The following is a 22,933-nucleotide window of genomic DNA, read 5'->3' on the forward strand; positions in this document are numbered from 1 at the left end:
ATTGTATGCATGTTTTTCTTAGTAGATTGACAGGTGTATGCATTGAAGTTGAGGCAGATATGGACCGTGGCCGCCAATTTACACTGTTTATTTCTGCTAGCATCAATTCGAGTAGCACAAAAACACAAACCCTGCTAGTGTTGCCCATGATTAACTAATGCCCTCGGCCTCTCCCAAAAAAGGTTTTGGGATGTTCTGTTATCAAAGGGTCAAATAACATTATCAGCTCCTATCACACATTATTTGACAACTCATTGTTACAAATGCAATAAATTAAGATTGAGAAAGCGGGGGGCTCGAAGTATAGACGACAAATATCAGGGTGAGATATTTGTCCCCCCTCAGCCCAGCCGTTTGAGGAGCTGTACAGCTTCTTGATGGACCTGTGGAGAAGTGCATGTATTCAGCTTCAGCAACGAAAAGATCCAAACATAAGCTTCTCTTGAGGTATTTGGACTCGACTCTTACATTAACAAAAGTGTTGGAATTACAATAGTTGAGCAGTAAAATCAGTGGATTTTTGGCAAAGTGTTAGTAGAGAATACAGAATTGTATGAATGAAACACTTATGGACATAATTCACTCATTCATACTTGTTTATGATTTACCTTTTCAACAACCCCTTCCTAATGCAAGAATATGTGTTTTCTAGGGTTACATCCCATCAGGTATGAGAGAGGCCTACCTCTTTGTCCTCCGTCGTGATGGGGCGGTAGTCTCTGGCCTTGGTCAGCCACAGATGGGCGTTCTCCTTGTCCTTCAAGGCCAGGTAGGTCTTTCCGAGCATAAGCAGATTCTTACTGTAGAAGCCTGGTTTCACTGAGAAAAAACACAGCACATTGGATGAGCCGGTCAATGATGTGGCGAAGTTCTGATCCAAACCCACTTTGTTATTTCAATTGGTGTGTTTGGTGGCGCTTGTCTTTTACCTTCTTCTGCTTTCAAGAAGAACTCCAGAGCCTAATGGAGTCAGTAACATTAGTCTTATTCCATTCATATTGTGAGAGCAGCCATCATGTGTTCGTGCATTCTTAAACATTTGTATTTGTATCGGGCAAAGGAGTGCTGATGGCTCACCTCTTCGTACGAGGACGTGGGGGGTGTCCCGAAAATCACGGTCGCCAATTTCCGAAGGGACCATGACAACTCTGCAAAAGAGAAGCACCTGAGGGGCGACCAGGGGTTGGTGATGCTTACTGTTTGACCAATTGCACGTCTCAAAGTACAAAGTACTCCCATAACTGGATTAACTTATTGTGCACAACATGACAGAAAGACAGACCCAAGACATTACAACAGACTCACCAGAATCCTAATATGTATACTGTTGTAGGGTCATTGGGATTGAGCTCCTTAGCTCTCTGCAAAGGGAGGACAGATACATTTTTCTAAAGCATTACAAATATATTCATATTTTCCCCGTCAGGATTCATGAAGGAACACTATATATATATATATATATATATATATATATATATATACACACAGCAGCAAATCACTGCTTACCTCCAGATGCTTCCGGATGACGAGGGACTTCTCCAGCTTGTGTTTGGTTCCCATGTAGTCCCCTAAATCACTGAGGAGGATACCATACCACTGTGTGAGAGGGGAGAAAATGAGGATTAAACGTGTACCTGGTTTTAACTTCTTCCATAGTAACTAGTATCTCAGTACGTTCATGCAAAGTCATACGCTTCTAAGTCAAAAGCTCCAGCTCATTGAGTTTTATGACACAAGGGCAGAGGCCATTAGATAAGGTTTGTTTACATTATACAGGATTCCCGTTCTTTTGATCTTATTTTCAGGTATTTTCCAGGACATAAACCAAAACCTTACTGTACTCAGTTGTGCATATTCACTGTATGAACTGTCAGTGGAAGCCATCCTATTCTATTGAATGAGTACCATGATACATTTTGAACAGTGATCAGTGAGGCGTATTATAAACTAGGATATACAAGCAGTTAATGTCAATCTATTTATATTTTTCTACTTAATTTTTTTTTTTTTTGTAATATTCAATTTGTTTTCTGGAGGAAAATGGAAAGAACAATGATATATACGGCAGGCAGGGTACTTTATACCCCAATGACAATGGAATGAATGGAATGGAATGGAACTAAGCTACTTTAGACTTGGAGGGATTCAGTGACCACCAGATTGGGGCCAGTTCCTGGAGTTACTGTGACAGCCCTCATGAAATACCCAAACGCTTGAGTAGCTTGCCAAGTTTGATTTACCCAACTTTCCATGATGTGTTCCAGGACACTCTATACATTTGAATATTTTTTATGACTGGAAAACAACTTTTTAAATATCCAGGTTTTCCAGGATGCATGGGAACGCTGATTATATGACTGAATTTGGTAGACTCTTTGATTTTGACTCTCAAACGCTTTTGCCTGTTCCAATATGTAGTTATACATCTATTGCTCACAGTAGAACAGACACACTTACTCCACTCAGTCAAGTACTGGTTTGTTTCTTTCTTACATGTTGTACCCACCAACCGACAGGTTTAGCATAATCTTTGAATTATTAATGATGACAATTAATGTTAATATACAGAGGTGATGGGGGGTGAGCTTTACTTACTTTGTGCGACGCAAAGCACGTGTCATCTTTCTCAAGGGCCTTCTCTGCATAGCCAAAGGCCTCGTACACCAGCGCCTTCTTCTGGTCGGCGGGCATGCCCGATACCATGGCCCGGTCCCGTGTGGCCCTCGCCAGCCTCCAGAGGAACTCTACGTCATTGCTGAAACCACGCAGGATTTGACTCATGTGGATTATTTTAGTGTGTGATGCCATTCAGACCTGCGATTCATACCACTGTATAATTCTTGGTGTCACGACTGCAACTCATACGCATGAGGTACACAAATTCAACGTGTCACTGGATTAAGACTGACGGCTATGCCTACTTGTTTAAGCTGTGAGATGTGATAACCTGATCCAAATACATTAACGGATATCTAGGCCTCCATGCCTCATGCCTAACCTTTTGAACGGCAGTCATTTTCAGAGCAAATTATAAAGAAGGCAGAAAGATCAGTGTGCGAAATACGGGGGGGGGGTTGGGCCCCCCGATTAACCCATGAGACCCCCTGAAAGCCTCAAAAGCAAAATTTGAAGGGGGTCTCAAATTTCGTCAAAAAAAAATAAAAATAAAAATATATATATATATATATATATATATACATATATATATAAAATAAAAAAAAATAAAAAATAATAATATATATATATATATATATATATATATATATATTTTTATTTTTATTTTTATTTTTTATTATTATTTTTTTATTATTGTCACTAATGGTCATTTAAATGTGTTTTAAGCTCACCATGTCCAGTATTCAGAATTTTAAACATTTATTCACAAATATGTTTTTGCCAAGCGGAGCCAGCCAGTCCTGTGCGCGTATGCAAATTAGCCATGTGCGCCAAACAGAAGAAGAGGTGTGTGTGCGCGTATGTTTGAGTGAGAGACGGGAGTGGATGAGAGACAGAAAAATCGGACCCCCCCCCTCCATTCTACCTCACAGGTACAAAAGGCCTCCGACAAGGATTGGGCCATTGAGTGCAAAAAGCTAGTGCATCCCAGAACAACAACAGACCAAGGAGGACGCCAGAGCAAAATGCATTCCTTCACACAGGATTAGCAGTCCCAATGATTGAAGATGAGGACTTTGTTTTAATGATTGATACAGTTGATAGGAGGCTGACTGTTAATAAGCATCTGATTGACAAATATTATGAATCATCATTGGTGTTTTCGCAATTTTTTATTTTTCTGCAAAGAAAAAGCAAGGCCATATTTCTTTTTTATATGAGACTTGGTTATAAGATAAATAAAGTTGTTTCATATCAACAGTTTAGTCTGTATGTATATTTCACGTTTATTTAATTAATAAAGAAAACATGCGCGCAGGTCAATTATTATTATTTTATTTAAAAAAAAATCCTTAATTTTAGAAGTTAAAAAAAACAATTAAAAAAATATAAATAAATAATATTAAAAAATGTATATTAAAAAATAAATAAATAAAATTTGACCTGCGCGCATGTTTTTTTTTTTTGACCTGCGCGCATGTTTTTTTTTTTTTTACCTGCGCGCATGTAGGCTATGCCATGCGTTAAAATAATAATAATAATAACAATTAAAACTGCGCGCAGTGATGAACGGGACCTCGCGCCGGCTTGCGGCCGCGTCACGTGCCGTCCTAACATGTGTGCTGGCAAGATGTGCACATGTTAGGACCGCACGTGACGCAGCCGCAAGCCGGTAAGAGGTCCCGTTCATCACTGCGCGCAGTTTTAAAAAAAATTCGCGCCGGCTTGCGGCCGCGTCACGTGCCGTCGTAACATGTGTGCTGGCAAGATGTGCACATGTTAGGACCGCACGTGACGCAGCCGCAAGCCGGTACGAGGTCCCGTTCATCACTGCGCGCAGTTTTAAAAAAGCGCAATTTATGTAATCTGTAGAAGCAGAGGTGCCCTGTGGTGTCCTACTGATTGTTTTGACATTAACATGTAAGACCACATTTAACTGAATTACATGTTCATTAACCCTACATCAATGATCCGATAAATTGCCTAGGAGGAGTTAGTTCAAATACAAGGCGACGGAATTCAAAAATGGCCAACTTTAATGGCATGCCACGGACACGCCCTTCAACGTACAATCACAAATAGCATGATTTTGGTTCAGCACCACTTCATGACTGTACTGACCAATTTTGAAGCAGATCTGATAAATTCCCTAGGAGGAGTAAGTTTAATACAAGGCGACGGAATTCAAAAATGGCCAACTTTGACGGCATGCCACGGACACGCCCTTCAACGTACAATCACAAATAGCATGATTTTGGTTCAGCACCACTTCATGACTGTACTGACCAATTTTGAAGCAGATCTGATAAATTCCCTAGGAGGAGTAAGTTTAATACAAGGCGACGGAATTCAAAAATGGCCAACTTTGACGGCATGCCACGGACACGCCCTTCAACGTACAATCACAAATAGCATGATTTTGGTTCAGCACCACTTCATGACTGTACCGACCAATTTTGAAGCAGATCTGATAAATTCCCTAGGAGGAGTTCATTCAAATACAAGGCAAAAAAGTAAAAAAAATTCAAAATGGCCGCCAAAAGTGAAAATTAGAAATGCAAATAGCCGACTTCCTGTGGGGTTTGGGGCATGGGTCCAAGAGGCTTTTCCGTAGGTATGGGCACATTGTACGTGAATACTGAGTTTCATACATATTGGTGAAACGTGGCGCAGGGGCTGCTTTTTAAAGTTCCTGTAGGGGGCGCTACACACATGAGAAACACGATTTTTGGTATGTGAGCTACAGGCACCAGTCTACACGTGTCCTGTGAATTTCATATTCATAACTATTACGGTCTCCGCACAGTGATTTACCCTGACACCAGAGCCTGTGGCGGCCATGTTTTTTTTTCAATCAACTTAATTTTAATTGAGCAGTTAGAACTTGCGTACCTAACGGCCACTGAGTGGGTCCCGCTCAAATCAAACATTGCGTCTATGAACTGTGGCGATTTTAGTGTCGGGCCACACCCACTTCGATGCCACGCCCCATTTGAAAATATGTTGACTTTATCTTGGTCAGAATTTGATTCTGAACAACTTTTGTATTGGGGCCAACATCATAGGCGTCCAACTTGATGTTGATATGAGCAATTAACTATTTTCGAGGTTTCAACCACACCCCTTTTAGAACTCATTGGTGCTCTAAACTTTATTGTACAGACTAATCCTTAAGTCAGATTGAAGATAATGGGCCATATATGATATGTGCCAAAGGATTTTTGTCAAAGTCGAAAAACCTGGGATCCTTGGGGAATTTACTGTTTTTAACTAAATTCAAAATGGCGGAAAATATGGCTACCGGAAGTGTTCAGTTCAAGAGACTTTTTTGTTCATCATGAGGATTTTCATGTGTGTGCAAAGAGTGTAGGTCAAACCGGTGACGCGTGCTGCTTGTGCAAAGTTTGCACTTTTGAACAGTTGCTATAGCGCCACCTAGGGGCGAATGTGAATTTGAGCGCTAGAATATCAAATTTTTCACCAGTCCCCACAATTGCACCAAAAAAAAATGAGTTTTCGAATATGTTCAGGGGGGGAAAAATGCAGTCGAAGTCGCTAAAAATAATAAGAAGAAGAAGAATAATCATGAGGGTTTCAATAGGGACCTTGCCATGTTTGGCTCGGTCCCTAATAATCACGAGGGTTTCAATAGGGTCCTTGCCAAGTTTGGCTCGGTCCCTAATAACACATTCGAGCAAAGTATATTCCAGGCTTCCAAAACAAAATCTAGTTTTAGGGTAAATGATTGGTTAAATGATTTGGGAAAGAACAGCTGATACAGCGGTAAGTTGTAGGAAATCAATGCATCTGCAAACACCGTACAGCAAACACATATGTTCTTGACCCAGACATCGTGTACAAGCCCATTACTTTTAGTATTGATGAGTATTTGATCGTGAGAAAACATAGTTTTACCGCGATTGAATGTTTAAAAGAATGAATGCGGGCGATGCTTGGTGCGCGTGTGTGTGCGCGCCCATCTGTCTAAACACACGCAAATTAAACACGTAACGCATAATGCAGTCCATGGCGATGTATATTAACAGGGGGACTAATGCATATTATGAACACAAGTCGACAGCGATAATGTATACAATACTGGTAACAAACTATGTTTGTTAATGTATTGCCGCATATTGATGGGCAAAAATAACCTAACGGACACATTACATTACAAATATAGTCAACTCTGGGTCCAAACCTAACGAACACACCACACATTCAAGAGGGTCAAGATGACCCTCGAGCCCCCCTATCAGTCTGCGGAGAACACTCTGCCACAGCTAGATGGCGAGGACACACATATCACACAGAAAGACAACACAACCTGGAGGCTCAAGGACAAGAGAACCCTCGATAACCCACACAAAGTCTACCACACACACCTGGCTAGGAAAGAACTATAAGTTTCACATGCACCGGAGGGGCATCACAGGGGCTCTTCTGAAGCAGAACTTCCACAGAGGCGAAGCTCCAGACGACCTCAGCGCTGTTAGGGGACGTAGAATATTCGATCTCTCACGCTTTATGAATCAGTATTACCTTTGCCACTTTACTCAATATATCTGAGGCCCTCGTGCTGACAGACTTTATTACCTCTCTGTCTCATTTTATCTGGTCAAGTAACTAGGCAGACTGTTTTTCCCAACAAATTGGTGACCCCGACGTGATTTTCTTTCCGAATTGGACTACTACTGGGAAAACGACTGAGGACGGAGAGGGGCACACCCCGGGACCCCGGAGCACCAGGCCGATTCCTGCAGTCTTACCTCGGGATCCAAAACAAAAGGTAGGCAGAACCCGTTGATAAAATCCGAACTCTGCATAGTTATATAGGAACCACATTAGGAGGCGAGACTGTAAGAACGGTTTTCTACGGGACATCCCGCAGGGACAAATCTGACTGCAACGTAGAGTTAACCTGTAAAAACCCGATTGACCCTAAACGCGTGACGAACGAAGTACTGGCTCGCTGCATGGTGAAATAATACCCTCGAGGCCTAGGGCCTATATAAGATATACCTGGCCTATATAAGAGAGACCCAGAGGGACATACCTGGGCTATATATGAGAGAGACCCAGAGGGACATACCTAGGCTATATATGAGAGAGACCCAGAGGGACATACCTAGGCTATATATGAGAGAGACCTAGAGGGACATACCTGGGCTATATATGAGAGAGACCCAGAGGGACATACCTAGGCTATATATGAGAGAGACCTAGAGGGACATACCTGGGCTATATGAGAGAGACCCAGACGAAAAGTACCAAAAAGACAAAAAAAAATTCCTGAGGGGAGAAGGTGCGTTTGTGCGAGTGTGTGCCAGTGTGCAAGCTTGAGAGAGAGACTAAGAGCACCTCGGAAGGTCAGTGAGTGTGTGCGTGTATGCGTTTGCGTAAAAGACAGCTCGAGAAGGAGAAAAATAGGCTGTGTGTGTGTCAATGAGTGTGTGTTCGTTGAGGTGAGAAAGAGCGAGAGACAAGGAGAGCTTGATAGAGAGAGGAATAGTGGGAGAGACCACATTCCAATCTTATTTGTTAGAGATAGCGATAGAGAACGCGTTCTCCTGGGTAAACCAGGGCCCCCCATAGAGCTCTCAGTCCCCCAACATTTATGGTGCCTTCTATTTGTCCACCCGATTCGATCTGCGAGTCGGATTTCCGAGTTACGAACCGGAAGTTGCAAATAGAACGCCCCCAAGGTCGTAAAAACGACTCGTCAACTCGTCTGAACTCAGAGGACCCCGAGTTCAGTAACAAAGATGGCTACTCCGAGCATCACATGTAGTAAACATTGTGGTTTTCTACTATTTTAAGCACTTGTGTTTTTGTTGTAACCAAATGAAGAAGTCGTACACATAGCACTGTATACTGTTACCTATAGGCATGTCGTTACAGTCTTATTATGTGTTGTTGTTGTTGTGTGCCAAATAGAACGAAAAACCCGGGGTCACTCGTTTTACGAGACGGATGTGACATCACACCCGAGCTGCAAGTCGCGATTACGAGACAAATTGAAGGCACCATTATTTAGTTCCCCGTCCACCATATTTGTAGTTCCCCCATTCCATAGATTTGTAGTCCCTGTCTGCCATATTTGAAGTTTTCCCATTTGACAAATTTGTAGTCAGCAGCAAGGACAGTAGAGATAAGAGGGGAATGCAGCCTGTGAGGGAGTCACAGGGAGACAGGCAGAGAGATTTAGAGGTTATTATCTAGACTCCATAACATGAACAATTAGCATTTAAAGTTGTCCATAGCATGCACACCGCTCGTCCACAGAAGTCCAGGGGTCAACCAGCGCTGGGGACTCTTTTTAAGAGTTCAGGGAAAATCCTCTCACCAATCTGAGCAGAAGGACCCGCCCTAAAAGGACTCGGGGACGGCGGAGTTAATGCACAGTTCAACAGACCTGACAAGGTTTAAGTACCAAAAAGACAGCACAAATAAAAAAAATTAAAAATTCCTGAGGGATTACGGTAATAATAGACATTATATTAAAATTGATCATATAATCTAGAGATAATAATTGACATTAGAGGACCAATAGAGGCCCACCCAGGGGAAGAAACGAAAAAACCGGTACAAAGGGAAGTACCGTGATACATAAGAAGAATAACCCCAGGGGAGCCGAAAGGCCCACGCCAGAGCTAGACAGCGAGAGATGGAAGACAGAGAAAGGCCGGGTAGTAGGCCTCATCAGGGCCACTGAGATAAGGGAGGTTACTCCCCTGTGCAGAGTGTTGGAACACACAAGGTGGTTCTGAAAGCATATTTCAGATGAAACAATAGTTAATAAGGAAATGGTCTTTACTATAACTAATTACAATTACATTTGTGTCAACTAAATTGTAAAAGATGTTCGGATATTCACATTATGGCTAATTTGTTTTTCTTTTGGTTTAGTATTTGTTAATTAAAAGAGAAGCGTTGATGAGTTGATGCGACAATAGTGATGGTATTTATAATAATTTTGTTTTATACCTATGATAAGGGTCCAGTATGTTAAATCTGTATTACACATGGTCCTATATAAATGCCAATGCACAATCAAAGGGGAATACATATCAGTAACCCTAACAATAACCCTAACCTAATTTAAAATAATAATGTTACTGCAATTGAAGTTAAGAAGGTGTTGTTATTAACCGAGTGATTTAACTTAAGTTATTATTATTTACACTGGAAAGGATAATTGAATAAATATGCATATGATAAGAATGAATAAAAAATACATAAAATAAAACTTAATCTTAAAAACCTGTACAAGTAGGACAATTAGATTGATTATGGATTGGATGGATTAGCGCTACATCTGCTGGGAAGGGATCTAATGTGCTAGGTTCTCAATTTACATTCAGAAGTAATGGGTTTACCTTTCAAATGCCACTACTACTGCTGTTACGCCTTCATAACATGTTAACATTTGATAACATTCTACTTCTCACTCCAACAGAAAGTTACTTTCTGATTGGCCCCATCATCCACCCACTTACACACACACACCGCCCTGATGTGTCTCCATTACACACACACTTGGCTGCATGAGTAGCTGGGGCTGAGGACTCTGTCTCCATCCCTCCACTTCGCAATCTATTCCATCTAATGGGTGGAAATTGATTGTATCCCAGGCACGGCATCCTGCAATAAGCCAGTATGGAAGGCTGGTTAGCCAACAACGGGTAAGATCCCACCTTGAAACCAGGGACAACCTAAGGCAGGCACAGTCACGATTACTTGGCAAAGTCACTGTGAGCATTGACTCACTTGATCGTGAAGTGACGAGCTGCAACCATCATAGGAAGAGCCGGGTGGGGTGAAAGGTGGAGGAGGAACAGGGGTCAGACATGTTGGCTCAGGCAGCGGAAGTGGTGAGACATGTCACGTTTTCGTTTATAAAATGGTATATACTAACTCAAGTTATGTTTTCGGTTTAGTGCATAACTTTGTTAATTTCGGGAACAGTATGGTTTTACGGCGGCTGATGGTAAACCCACTAATATCGACCTTTGGTTTTGGATATAGTGGCTTTGATTTCCCTTCCCACCAGATTGGTTTCATTTAAAGGTTGTTAAGGTTAGGGACTTCAAGGTTGGTTGCACCAATGACGTTTTTGGGTTTGCGTATCATTTAATAAGCAAGGAGGGAATTAGTGAGAAATTAGAGAAAAGTGTGGATACTGTAATCAAACTTTTGACTTGTGTAGATGAACTACCACTAGCACTGATGAGTTATCACATGCATGCTAAGATGCATCTAACCCCGCATGAAATGCTTACGGGTCGACCCATGCCTTCACCTATTATTCAAGGCCCCATAAGGGACCTCCATTAGAGCAATAAGAAATATAATTAAGAAAATATGTTTGACCACTAACTGCTGTACATAAGTATATTCCAACAATAGAAACACAAGTTCCAGAGCGTGAGGAGGAGCCAGATGCAGAGACGCCCGGAGCCGACCAGCCGAGCCAGGATTTGATTTTGATTTGATTTGTTTTGTTGTATTGACACACACTTACAGACACCCATGAAAAGACAAAATAATACAATTGAGGATTGAAACACAAAAGTCCCAGTCTTATTTTAATTTTGGTCCCCAACAGGAGCAACTGCCACATGATGAGGCTGAAGCTGGTGAGCCTCCTCCTGATCCTCTACGGGTTTTGGCAGATCCCACTGGCCCAAGGATGAATCCAGAGGAAGGATGAAACCAAACTCCAGAGGGGTCGGTGTCCAGAGCGCTGGCAGGGTTACAGGCCCTCAAAAAGGAGATACACCGACCCCCTCCCTACTCCGAAGCGGTGCCCCTCATGCCCCTGATGGATTTCCCTGACCAGCTTGACCAGGTTGGTCAAGAAGGACACCTGGGAACCGTGACCCTTGACTATGGGTACGACTTCCCCTACCCACCGCTCTACATCCCCGCCGGCCCTTCCCCCTACCTGTGAAGTGCTAGTAGTGCTCTAGGTGGGCGGCCCCATTCCCGTCCCCGCCTACAGCACCGCCCCCTCCTCCCACTTGATGCACCCACGCCGCTCCAGGGATCTGCGTTCCGGGACCCACAGTTGTATGGGCTTAAATTTGTCTCATTAATATCTGTAAACGCACAGATGGTGATCTACAAATGTTTTTGATTTGCACACGTGTTTTGCTATCCACAAATACAAATTTATAATTTGTAACTTGTATTTTGGTTTTTACATACTTGTAAATATATTGTGTTTTTGTAAATACACAATTTTCCATTTGTAAAAACAAAAAGCCATTTGCAAAACTGAAAATTCTGCTCGTGAAGTATGACTCAGCATTTGTGGATCATTACTCACGCACACGCATCTCTTTCCTCACTTACGCATTTTTGAGACATTCTTGTCGAGGATCCGCACAGATCCACAAGCAAATAGCTCGTGATTCACAAATGGCCTGCCCTCCTCACAAGTAGGTGGCAGTGTTGTTGTATGCATACAAATATTCCTTCCACAAACACAAATTTAGGATTTGTAACTTGTGTGTTGGTTTTTACAAATAAATGTGTATTCGTAAAAAAAAAGGCATTCGTAAAACTGAAAATTCTGCTCGTGAAGTGATTCAGCATTTGTGGATCATTACTCACGCACACGCATCTCTTTCCTCACTTACGCATTTTTGAGACATTCTTGTCGAAGATCCGCACAGATCCACAAGCAAATAGCTTGTGATTCACAAATGGCCCGCCCTCCTCAACCAGTAGGTGGCAGTGTTGTTCTATGCATTGATGTAGCTATGGTTTGCACTGAGGCAACCTGACGTCGTTGAAACATCCTTAGCGAGACCGAAAAAAAAAAATTAATCAATTATCAAACTAATGATCAGACACATTCACTGACTGAAGATTATGCAAGTTAAAAGTATATTTTTCGCTAGAAATGTTATTAGAAACACGTTTAATGGTGAATCTGCCCTAAAATATTGCATTTCCCCGTCAGATAATAAAGACTACGTAAACATTTCACCAAATGCTGGGAGAATGTCTCGCCCCCTGTTGGTGCTATTCCTCCATTCATTTAAATGGGCGGAAGAAAGCGTGTACTCTTCACGTTTTGATCAGGCAAGACGTTACACGTACACGCTTTGCGAGGTGGACCAACGTAGCCTATCTATTTCACGCTTTGGCGTGATACCGGGTTACTCCATCTTCAGCCATCGTTTTACCGCGAAATCGAAAGTCCGCTTAAGCAGAGTGCAAACCATAGCTACATCAATGCATAGAACAACACTGCCACCTACTGGTTGAGGAGGGCGGGCCATTTGTGAATCACGAGCTATTTGCTTGCGGATCTGTGCGGATCTTCGACAAGAATGTCTCAAAAATGCGTAAGTGAGGAAAGAGATGCGTGTGCGTGAGTAATGATCCACAAATGCTGAATCACACTTCACGAGCAGAATTTTCAGTTTTACGAATGCCTTTTTTTTACGAATACACATTTATTTGTAAAAACCAACACACAAGTTACAAATCCTAAATTTGTGTTTGTGGAAGGAATATTTGTATGCATACAACAACACTGCCACCTACTTGTGAGGAGGGCGGGCCATTTGTGAATCACGAGCTATTTGCTTGTGGATCTGTGCGGATCTTCGACAAGAATGTCTCAAAAATGCGTAAGTGAGGAAAGAGATGCGTGTGCGTGAGCAATGATCCACAAATGCTGAGTCATACTTCACGAGCAGAATTTTCAGTTTTGCAAATGGCTTTTTGTTTTTACAAATGGAAAATTGTGTATTTACAAAAACACAATATATTTACAAGTATGTAAAAACCAAAATACAAGTTACAAATTATAAATTTGTATTTGTGGATAGCAAAACACGTGTGCAAATCAAAAATATTTGTAGATCCCCATCTGTGCGTTTACAGATATTAATGAGACAAATTTAAGCCCATACAGTTGCGGCCATCGAGGTTAAGTTGTCTTTGTTAAGTTGAATCGAGGTAAGTTGTCTTTGCCGCAATTTACATGACGAATCAGTGTTTCTGAAGTTGGAGAAGAAAACGCTATTTCATGTGTTAATTATGCCTATTATTTGGCCATAAACTGAGCCATTTGAAGTTTGAAATTCATGTGGTCATGCATCTGTCTCAGCAGAGACTGCAAACGCGCTGTCAAAAATCAACTCAAGTTAAAATGTGCTGGCTCTTAAAGGGGATGGGAGATGCCATTCTCATTGGTTTATTGCATGTTACGCCCAAAACACACCTACGGGTTTCAGCCCAACCCATTTTAGATTTGCGCCGGGCGCAAAGCTAATTTATCTCGCCGTCATAATAGCAACAGCGCCATAGAACCGCCCACAAAGTACTTTGACTTTGCGCCTTGACGTCTGCTAAGTATGCTATAGGCCTACTGCATGAGAAAATTTTTGATCGATATTGCGCAACAATCGGGAGATGGGGACGCCCCCGAATATTGAAGGGTATTTCGCACACTGAGTAAGATATTACCTGTTGTTATACTGTTGTAGAAGTTGATAAAGTTTTTCTGTCTCTGCACAACTGTGGAGGTAGTCAGCCTGCTCCAGAATCTCATCTTCTGCTATACAATAGAAAAGCACATTATATTTGATTAGAATTAATGTGTTATGTTAGGTAATATTTGGATGGATGGATGGATAGATAAACAAATTACATTTTTCTAAAGCAAAAACCACTGCTGCACTATGAATTCCTCGGTAAGCTTCATGGCCCAGGTAGCACACTGTAGGTAGTCCTAGGCAGAACGCTGCTCTCCCACTCTGTAGAGAAAGAGGCACAATAGTCAGCTCAGGTAGCCAGATGCATCTATTAATTAACAGGTAGAGCCTACCAATGACACAGTTGTCATGCCCCCGTTTGCTCAGGATGGCATCCTTTACGGTTTTCTACAGTATCACTATAACTCAGTAACGTGGAATTAATGAGTAACAAGCTACAGTTCGATCAAGGCTTGACCTTTCACCTACATCGCATAAAAATCATAAAAACCTTTAATTCCAAGGTCAAAACACGATCGTACCTCCTTAAGAACTAAATTACGGTCCTCTGCAACTAACCATAGTCATCATCAACTTCCAATGAATAGCAGTAGGAATCATTATTTACAATTAAAAATGCGTTTGTTCTCTTCGCCGTTGTCCAAATAAACGATGAAACTCCCCTGCTCCTGATGATCGGGTTGCCAGACAGCAAACTCCTTGTTAAAAACCGCATTAGTAGTATCCCTGTCATTCCGGCAGATGTAGGGGTACTGCTGAATGATAAACAAATAGACAGATACTTGTTGAAAAAAAAGTAAGAGGGTATTCAAGATGGCAACGCCCTGATCATTTAGCAAAATCGCAAAGCTGTTTCGCAACATGATCTTTGACCTATGAACAATTAATTTGACTTGGTAAACTATGATAAAATTTTAACTAAATACATAATAAAAAAAAACAATTTAGGGTTGGTTATGCAGTTTTAACTGTTCCGTTAACTGACTGCTATTGAATGCAGCTCAATAGCGTCCGCCGTGTGTTTGCTGTCGTTAGGAAACAGAATATGAGCATAAAGGTTCCGGAATCATTTTAGATTGGTACATTTAGTTTAACGTTTGATACCTAATTATCTAATTCACTTAATCCACACTCGGACATTAATTTAAATTAATGTTTTGGTTTTGTGTTAAAGTTTACATAATGTATTTGGGCATTGTAAACATTCCACAACGTCAGTGAGGGCAACGCCCACTGCTGTCAGATGGCATCTGACTAGCGTGAACAGCACCAAGTAGGGACACTTTAGTATTGTTTATGTGAAATTTACTGTGCTTGGGAAATATCAGTTGGGTATTCTTAGATGTGAGGGTTAGGTTAGATGGTATTCAGTTGTCATCAATGTATGCGGTCTCTATTCAGTGAGAAGTTTCTGTTGGGGCGCCGGCTGAGTTTTTTTTTGCGTCTAAAAAGCTGCAATGGCCACCGGTGGGCCAGTGCCCGTGGTTCCTCTCCAATGTGTGACCAAGGTGGAGCTGACGATCTCTTGTGAGAATCTAATGGACATGGATGTGTTCTCCAAGTCTGATCCACTCTGTGCATTGTACATCGAATCAGGAACTGGCTGGTATGAGGTGTGTAGTTGCTCCGGTACACATATGCTTACTCTGCAAAAAATGTACAACCTGCATGATTGTAAACATTAATGCAAAATTACGTTCACCAATAGGCCTACTCCATACGCCCAGAATAGATTACGGGGAGAGCCGTCAGACATCCTTTAAGCGGATTAGTTTAGTTAAATAAAACACATTTTCAACATTATTATCCATCATCTATAAAGCGGCACATAGGCTATATGCTGTTGTAAAAAATAAGTTAATGTATAGTATATCATTCATGTCTGCATGTTAAAACACCCTTTGTATATCTGTGCAATGCTTCCCCAACCCCCCACAGTTTGGTCGCACAGAGATGGTTCTGAACTGCCTTAATCCAAGGTTCTCCAAGAAGTTTAAAATGGACTACTTCTTTGAGACGCTGCAAAGGCTGAAGTTCTGCATGTATGACATCGACAACGACACGTATGACCTGGGAGACGACGACTTCTTGGGAGAGCTGGAGTGCACCTTGGGCCAAGTGAGCTGGGCGTTTCTGTGTTTCTTTTGTGCTAGTTCTACTATCACATCATGACACTTGTATCTTGCATTGATACTTGCATTGATACAGATGAATGTTGTCTTGTCCAAGTGTCTACGGTTAGACTCTGGACAATGGGATTCAAACCTGGAACCGTTACACTGGGAGTCAAACCCCCTGAAACCACTATCCTGAATGCCTGGCTTTGTTTTCGGATATGTATTGTGTGCATTCATATGTGCCCATTTTGTGCTGTGCTATAGTTGGTAATGGTTCCCTGTAACCTCAACTCATTTTGATGTTCCTCCAGATTGTGTCATGTAGAAGGATGACTCGCCCTCTGCTGCTGAAGGACAGGAGGCCAGCCGGGAAGGGAACCATCACGGTAATCTTCTTCAGTCATGTTGTTATTGTCATAGTTATGCACACATGGAAGGCCATAAGAAAGAATTGAATTTCGCCTCTATGATACTCAGGTCTATTTCAGAACGTTCCAACAAAGTTCAGGTTTGCTTTTGTACAATGGAAGATTCATGGTAAACTTACAATAATAATGCTTATATGCTGCTTCAATTTTGATAGCGACAAAATATATAGAAAGAACAGTCACATAATGGATATACATTTATTTGGCCTACATGTGACTGGCTCTATAGTTATATAATTATAACTAGCATATATCAGGTAGGACAGGGTTTCCCATTAATCATATCACTCTAAACTATAGGATTGTTGGTCCAATAACCTGAACTTTACTTAATATAACGGGTAACAAATGACAAATAACAAATAATATTTTTCTTTCAAAGATCTGCGCTGAGGAGATTCAGGACAACAGGGTGGCTCATTTTGAAGTTTCAGCTCGGAAGCTAGACAAAAAGGTACAGCAACCGCACCTCATGCTCATTTAGTAGTTCAGTTGATATTATAGCTCTTTATCCCACACTTTGAGACCCTGTACCTCTTCCTTGTGAGAAGGACCAGGTGTGCAAAAAGTGAAATGGCATTCAGACTCTAACTGGGATTCAGAGAGGCCGCCTTCCCATCCCAACAGACCTCAATGCCCCCTATTGTTGTGTGTACCTCCTCCATCCTTGCTGACAAAGTGTGTCTCCATTTCCAGGAGGGCTATAATGATATGTCTCTTTGGTTTATGTGAAATTATTTTATTGCAGTATTTGTGGTGGTCTGACCCTTTCCTGGAATTCCACAAGCAGACAGAAGCTGGGTGGCAGCTGGCCCACAGAACAGAGGTACGGAACACAGCATAACAAATCTTCTCACAGCTGTCTTACGGTCTTACAGCGGTCTTACTTCTCACAGCAGTCTGTTATTGTACCGCCTCATATCTGCTTGTGCCGCCCAGGTGGTGAAAAACAACCTGAATCCAACATGGAGGCCCTTCCGTATCAGTGTGCAGACACTCTGTGGAGGCGACGTGGAGAAACCCATCCGAGTACACACACACACACACACACACACACACACACACACACACACACACACACACACACACACACACACACACACACACACACACACACACACACACACACACACACACACGCGCACACGCACACACTCCCTCATGCAATACACGCACACACTCCCTCATGCAATACAAACAACCACTGTAATGATGCTTTATTCGTATTAACCTTGCACGTTGCTCCCTAAAATCTTCATTAACAGTGGGATGTGTGCTGTTTATTTTCTCTAACTTTTCTTTACATTTCTTAACTTGTGTGAGTGGCTCAGTTAACAGCCCATCCCAGTGTGGAAGCAGCATTATGACGAGGGAATGCTTGTGGCCTCCGGCCCGAGTTTCATTGCAATGCATCACGAAGGTGTGTCTCTCTCTCTCTCTCTCTCTCTCTCTCTCTCTCTCTCTCTCTCTCTCTCTCTCTCTCTCTCTCTCTCTCTCTCTCTCTCTCTCTCTCTCTCTCTCTCTCTCTCTCTCTCTCTCTCTCTCTCTCTCTCTCTCTCAGTCTGTGTTGGTTTGTCTGTGGCACGCTTAAAGTAATTTGCTGTGCACCATTTAGTGCATGTTTTGTTTTTTTGTGCACGTGTGTGTGTATACATCTGACATCTGTGAAGAGTCTAGATAGAAGACATTGTGGTGTGTGTGTGTGTCCTTTTCTGCCCCAGGTGGACTGTTACGACCACTACACGAATGGCGCCCACAGCATTATCGGATCCTTCGTGACCACCCTGTCACAGATTCAAGCCGGCACATACACATCACCGGTGGGAATTGTGTGCATTTGTGTGTGCACTTATTTGTGTGTGAAGGGTGTTTCGTCAAAATGTATGTTCTTTCCTGATCTTCTTTTCAGGCTGAGTTTGCATGTGTGAACAGGAAAAAGTCAGAGAGGAAGCCAGGCTACAAGAACTCTGGAGTCATTTGCATCAAGAGATGTGAGGTATATGTAATATCATTTTAATAATAAGCCCCTGTGCTTTGCTAATAGGGTTTACCCGGTGCTTGGCTTAAGGTTTGCAAGGTTTAGTAACAACAAAAAAACAAAAGTGATGACTACCGTGAAAACATTACTGTGTAGATTAAATGTCTTCAAATATGGTCCACATCATTGTCATCCACAATCTGCAGAGTCAAATGAGCTGCTTGCTACCGCCCTCAATGAAATCAACATTAGCAATCTAACATGTTATCTGAAATTAGTGGTTTATGTAAGATTAAAAGCTTTGTTTCAATGTTCAGGTGGTGAAGGAGTACACCTTCTTGAATTACATCATGGGGGGCTGCCAACTCAACTTCACGGTGGGTGGGCAGACAAGCCATGCATATAAATGATTGCATATAGAGGATCAGTACGATGTGCAACTTGTCTTGTCTGTACATTTTTCTGCTTCATATGTGTATCCTTATCCACCCGCCTGCTTCAGATAGCCATAGACTTCACAGCCTCCAACGGGGACCCTCTGAGCCCCCAGTCCCTCCACTTCATAGACCCCCAGGGCTACAACGAGTACCTGGCCGCCATCTGGGCTGTAGGCTCTGTGATCCAGGACTATGACAGGTGAGTCACAGTGGGACAGAAAACATTGCATTGGCTGTTTCCCTATTTCCCAACAACCCGTCCTCCATGTTGGGTCCTAATGTTTCCAGAGGAATGTGAACAATAGTCATCATTATCTTTGGGAGTCAATTAATGTGCCTGTTAATGTGAAAATGTCTTTAAATGACCTCAAAAGTTATGAAATAAACAATTAAAATAACTTTTTCCTACCTGTGCAGTACCAAAACCTTTCCCGCCTTTGGGTTCGGCGCCATCGTGCCTCCCACTGGGACGGTATGTCCATCCCATTAAGTTTTGAGCATTGAGTTGTAGCTTGTGATCATTACTCTCTTGACCAATTCCTCCTATAGTTACCAGGAGGAGTCACTAGTAGGAGCGACAATGGAACGACACTAGGAGAGATAAAGTTAATAGTCACGTCACCTCAAAATCTCATTTATCATTTGTGGGCATCCACTACATCCATCTCGTATGAGTCGCTAAGAAGGTCACTATCAGCTTGACTCCTCTATCAAGCATTCATTCAAAAATAACACATAACGCAGTGTGTCAGAGCATATTTCTTTACTCAACATTCCTTAGAGAATAAAACATTATTTATTTCCTCTTCATTTGTGCACAGACCAAATCGATTTTGAAAGATACTATCCCTGGGTTGATTGAGTCAGGGTTTTTAAACTAGAGACTAGTTGTTGAACAGTTTGGTTAGATGATACTAGATAATACTAGATTGATTCTTTTCCACAGGTGTCCCATCAGTTCCCGATAAACTTTACGCCAGATTATCCATTCTGTCATGGTAGGTCCAAGGCTTTTTTCAGAGAAATTGTATTTACCTGTGTGCACTGATTCAACAATCTTTACCTCTGTGGGAATGCGACCCATGTTGTATATGCTTCCAATGCGTACTTGTGTGTTTCAATGCCCAGGGATCGAAGGAGTGGTGTCCGCCTACCAGCAGTGTCTGCCCATAGTGAAACTCTATGGCCCCACCTGCTTCGCCCCCATCATCAACCACGTGGCCTGCTTCGCCAGACAGGCCATGCAGCAGAACACTGCCTCGGTGAGCTAACGGGCTAGCCGGCGCTAATCCGACCCCCTTTCTGGAGCAACTATCTGGGCAATGAGCTGAACTGGCTGCATTCGTCATAGCTCATCCTGTCAATTGAGTATAGAGAGAGTTTTAAGGTAGTTACAGTCCGACACGACGGCTGTGACTAGTGTATCAGAATGAGCTGAGCAACTGTTAATCAGATACACCTGTCGGAAACAGACTACATTAAAAACAACTCTTTGGATCAGAAAATCATCTTTTATCCCTTCTGGTATAGTCGTGGACAACATTTTTTTACTTTACAAGCCAAGCATTGCACTTCGCCCGATCCCTGACACGTCCACTTATATACATTCTGTGTTTACCTCTCACCACCCCCCGCAACAACATTGACAGCAATACTTTGTGCTGCTCATAATCACTGACGGCGTGATCACGGACATGGACCAGACGCTAAGTGCCGTTGTCAACGCCTCCCGCCTCCCCATGTCCATCATCATCATCGGTGTGGGCGGGGCCGACTTCAGCGCCATGGAGTTCCTGGACAGCGATGACAAACTGCTGAGGTCGTCGCGGGGCGACGTGGCCTTCCGCGATATCGTCCAATTCGTGCCTTTCAGGGAGTTCAAGGTGAGTGCCAATATCAAGATTGATTAATAAATCATTATTAAATCATTCATAAGTAAATGAAGAGTTATGTAATTATTGTTTTTAATAATCAACAAATATTCCTATGTTGTGGTATTGTATTTCAACACTAAAGGCAAGTTCATTAATATAGTGCCCTTCAAACACAAGGTGTGTTACAGCACTTTGAATGAATGACATATTTCTTACGCATGCAATGGACAATCATCAAGGGGGCAGTGTGATGTATTTTGTGCCATCTAGCGGAAAGTACTTGGAAGAATTGAAATCTAATATTCAGAAGTGTTAATTAGTGTGTATTCCCATGAAAATGATACACTGTACAAACTCACCGCTACAGGCTGCAAAATTCTACACATGACCATTGAACAATAAAAAAAAAAAAAAAGTAAAATTTAAATGTCCGATGGTAATAAATAAAGACTTGCCCTGTCAGGTTATTTGTGTGCTCTCTTTCCTCCCAGGCAAACAGCATTGCTCTAGCACAGAGTGTCCTGGCAGAGTTGCCCGACCAAGTGGGCCACTTTTTCAATTTCTTCAAACTGAAGCCTCCCAGTGAAGCCTCCAGTCCAGCCAGCACTCTATAGAGAAGGTGCGCTAAACCAGCTCCGAATGGCTCATCTTGAGCGCTCGTACTTTACTCATAGGCTGTGGTTGTAGCCGGCTTGTAAACCTGTGGCTGACCTATATAAAGCTGCTGCTGCTGCAGCAGAAATTGCTGGTTTGTGACACAGTAGCGGTAATCACCTTGGTAACAGGTGTGTAAGCTACTCAGTTCCCACACTGTGGGATATTTGCTTTGTTCAGCTTAGTCTCCTCACCTGTGTGGACTATTTTAGTTATCCTTGTTTTGGTAGTAAGCTCTGCACACAATTTTGGATCATACCTGTATTATCAGACGCCATCTTATTTTATTTTATCCTTTAACAGGAATTGCCTTACATTGTGCTACTAGTCAAGACTCAAATCAGAGTAAGCGGACAAACCAGACCCAAAGACTACCGGTGGCCCCTGTGACTCACGCATGGTTAGTTAAGTGTTGTCTCTTGGAACATTCACAATGTTCATACAGTATATGCATAACCAAGAGATGACAATCAACATGGAATGAATTGAAAGGATAGGAATTGCAGGCCTATATAACTGCCTTGACATTAAGATTGTTTGGAATTGTAATTTGATGCAGAATTTTAGTGTTAAAAAATAATAACATTTCAATCTACTGTGTGTGCCTGTATGCTTCATATATTTGTTGAACTTTATAACTGTTTTAGATTGCATTATGTCACTCATCTTCTAAAAATAAATTGTAAATGCAGAATTCCCTTAAATGTCTCTAGTATTTCTGAAAAATCTGGTGTTCTGCCAATTTATGCTCCCTTGTCAGATTTTGCTACCGTAGTGTGATAGCAGTATATCAAATCATGCTACCCTATCAAAAAGTGCTACCTTATGTGTTTGGTAGCGTATTTGATCTGTAAACCAATTGCCTCTATGAAACGATGCTCCCACTGCAGCATCACGTTATTTTACACCACTACTCACCCCTTGTACACTTTAAGAATATGGGAAGCATATTTTGATGCTGATGATATTTTGATCCAATAATAACAACAACCAAAGATCTTAAATCTTTATTTTCTTTTGAGGCATTTCTTACAGAAATATAGAGTGCTCCTGTCATGGCCATATTGGGCACTCATAAATGTGCCCACCTACTGCACAATTCACACTGCACCTACCGAAAAAAACAATAAAAATAGCATTTGGTATATCAAAAATCTACAATGAGATAAATTGTATGGTAATATGCAAACACATTTGAGTCATTAAAAATACAAAGCACATATATTATGATATACGCAGGGTTGCACATAACTTTTTTAGTGAGTTACTCAGGTGAGTACCAGATGGTTTTTGGTACGCACCCACACATAGCC

The 22,933-nt window shown here is 41.9% G+C and overlaps 2 protein-coding genes across 2 annotated transcripts; one reads left to right on the top strand and one right to left on the bottom strand.

Annotated features, from left to right (window-relative positions):
- Window positions 1–73: 73 nt before the first annotated feature.
- Window positions 74–15,082, bottom strand: rmdn1 (regulator of microtubule dynamics 1). The gene is made up of 10 exons (XM_084475521.1): window positions 14,740–15,082; window positions 14,288–14,393; window positions 14,104–14,194; window positions 2,596–2,755; window positions 1,507–1,596; window positions 1,306–1,361; window positions 1,078–1,165; window positions 930–960; window positions 686–819; window positions 74–383 (listed from the first exon to the last, which is right to left on the bottom strand). The coding sequence occupies exons 1-10, from the start codon at window positions 14,863–14,865 to the stop codon at window positions 342–344; spliced, it is 924 nt and encodes a 307-aa protein (XP_084331647.1). The 5' UTR covers window positions 14,866–15,082; the 3' UTR covers window positions 74–341.
- Window positions 15,083–15,361: 279 nt separating this feature from the next.
- Window positions 15,362–22,312, top strand: LOC311355571 (copine-3-like). The gene is made up of 16 exons (XM_084475340.1): window positions 15,362–15,745; window positions 16,071–16,250; window positions 16,561–16,635; window positions 17,060–17,131; window positions 17,426–17,503; window positions 17,617–17,706; window positions 18,399–18,497; window positions 18,587–18,673; window positions 18,973–19,032; window positions 19,158–19,291; window positions 19,510–19,564; window positions 20,039–20,090; window positions 20,221–20,354; window positions 20,742–20,975; window positions 21,458–21,585; window positions 21,924–22,312. The coding sequence occupies exons 1-15, from the start codon at window positions 15,590–15,592 to the stop codon at window positions 21,578–21,580; spliced, it is 1,629 nt and encodes a 542-aa protein (XP_084331466.1). The 5' UTR covers window positions 15,362–15,589; the 3' UTR covers window positions 21,581–21,585; window positions 21,924–22,312.
- Window positions 22,313–22,933: the final 621 nt, after the last annotated feature.

Source organism: Micromesistius poutassou, assembly GCF_964030765.1.
Source record: "Micromesistius poutassou genome assembly, chromosome: 11".
NCBI lineage: Eukaryota > Metazoa > Chordata > Actinopteri > Gadiformes > Gadidae > Micromesistius > Micromesistius poutassou.

Coding starts and splice junctions, on each gene's coding strand:
- LOC311355571 (XM_084475340.1), top strand. CDS start 15,590: ATGGCCACCGGTGGGCCAGTGCCCGTGGTTCCTCTCCAATGTGTGACC. Junction 16,636..17,059: donor CCGGGAAGGGAACCATCACG/GTAATCTTCTTC, acceptor TTTCTTTCAAAG/ATCTGCGCTGAGGAGATTCA. Junction 18,498..18,586: donor CCGGCACATACACATCACCG/GTGGGAATTGTG, acceptor TCTTCTTTTCAG/GCTGAGTTTGCATGTGTGAA.
- rmdn1 (XM_084475521.1), bottom strand. CDS start 14,865: ATGACAGGGATACTACTAATGCGGTTTTTAACAAGGAGTTTGCTGTCT. Junction 2,756..14,103: donor CTACAACAGTATAACAACAG/GTAATATCTTAC, acceptor GCGTGGTTTCAG/CAATGACGTAGAGTTCCTCT. Junction 820..929: donor CTTCTTGAAAGCAGAAGAAG/GTAAAAGACAAG, acceptor GTTTTTTCTCAG/TGAAACCAGGCTTCTACAGT.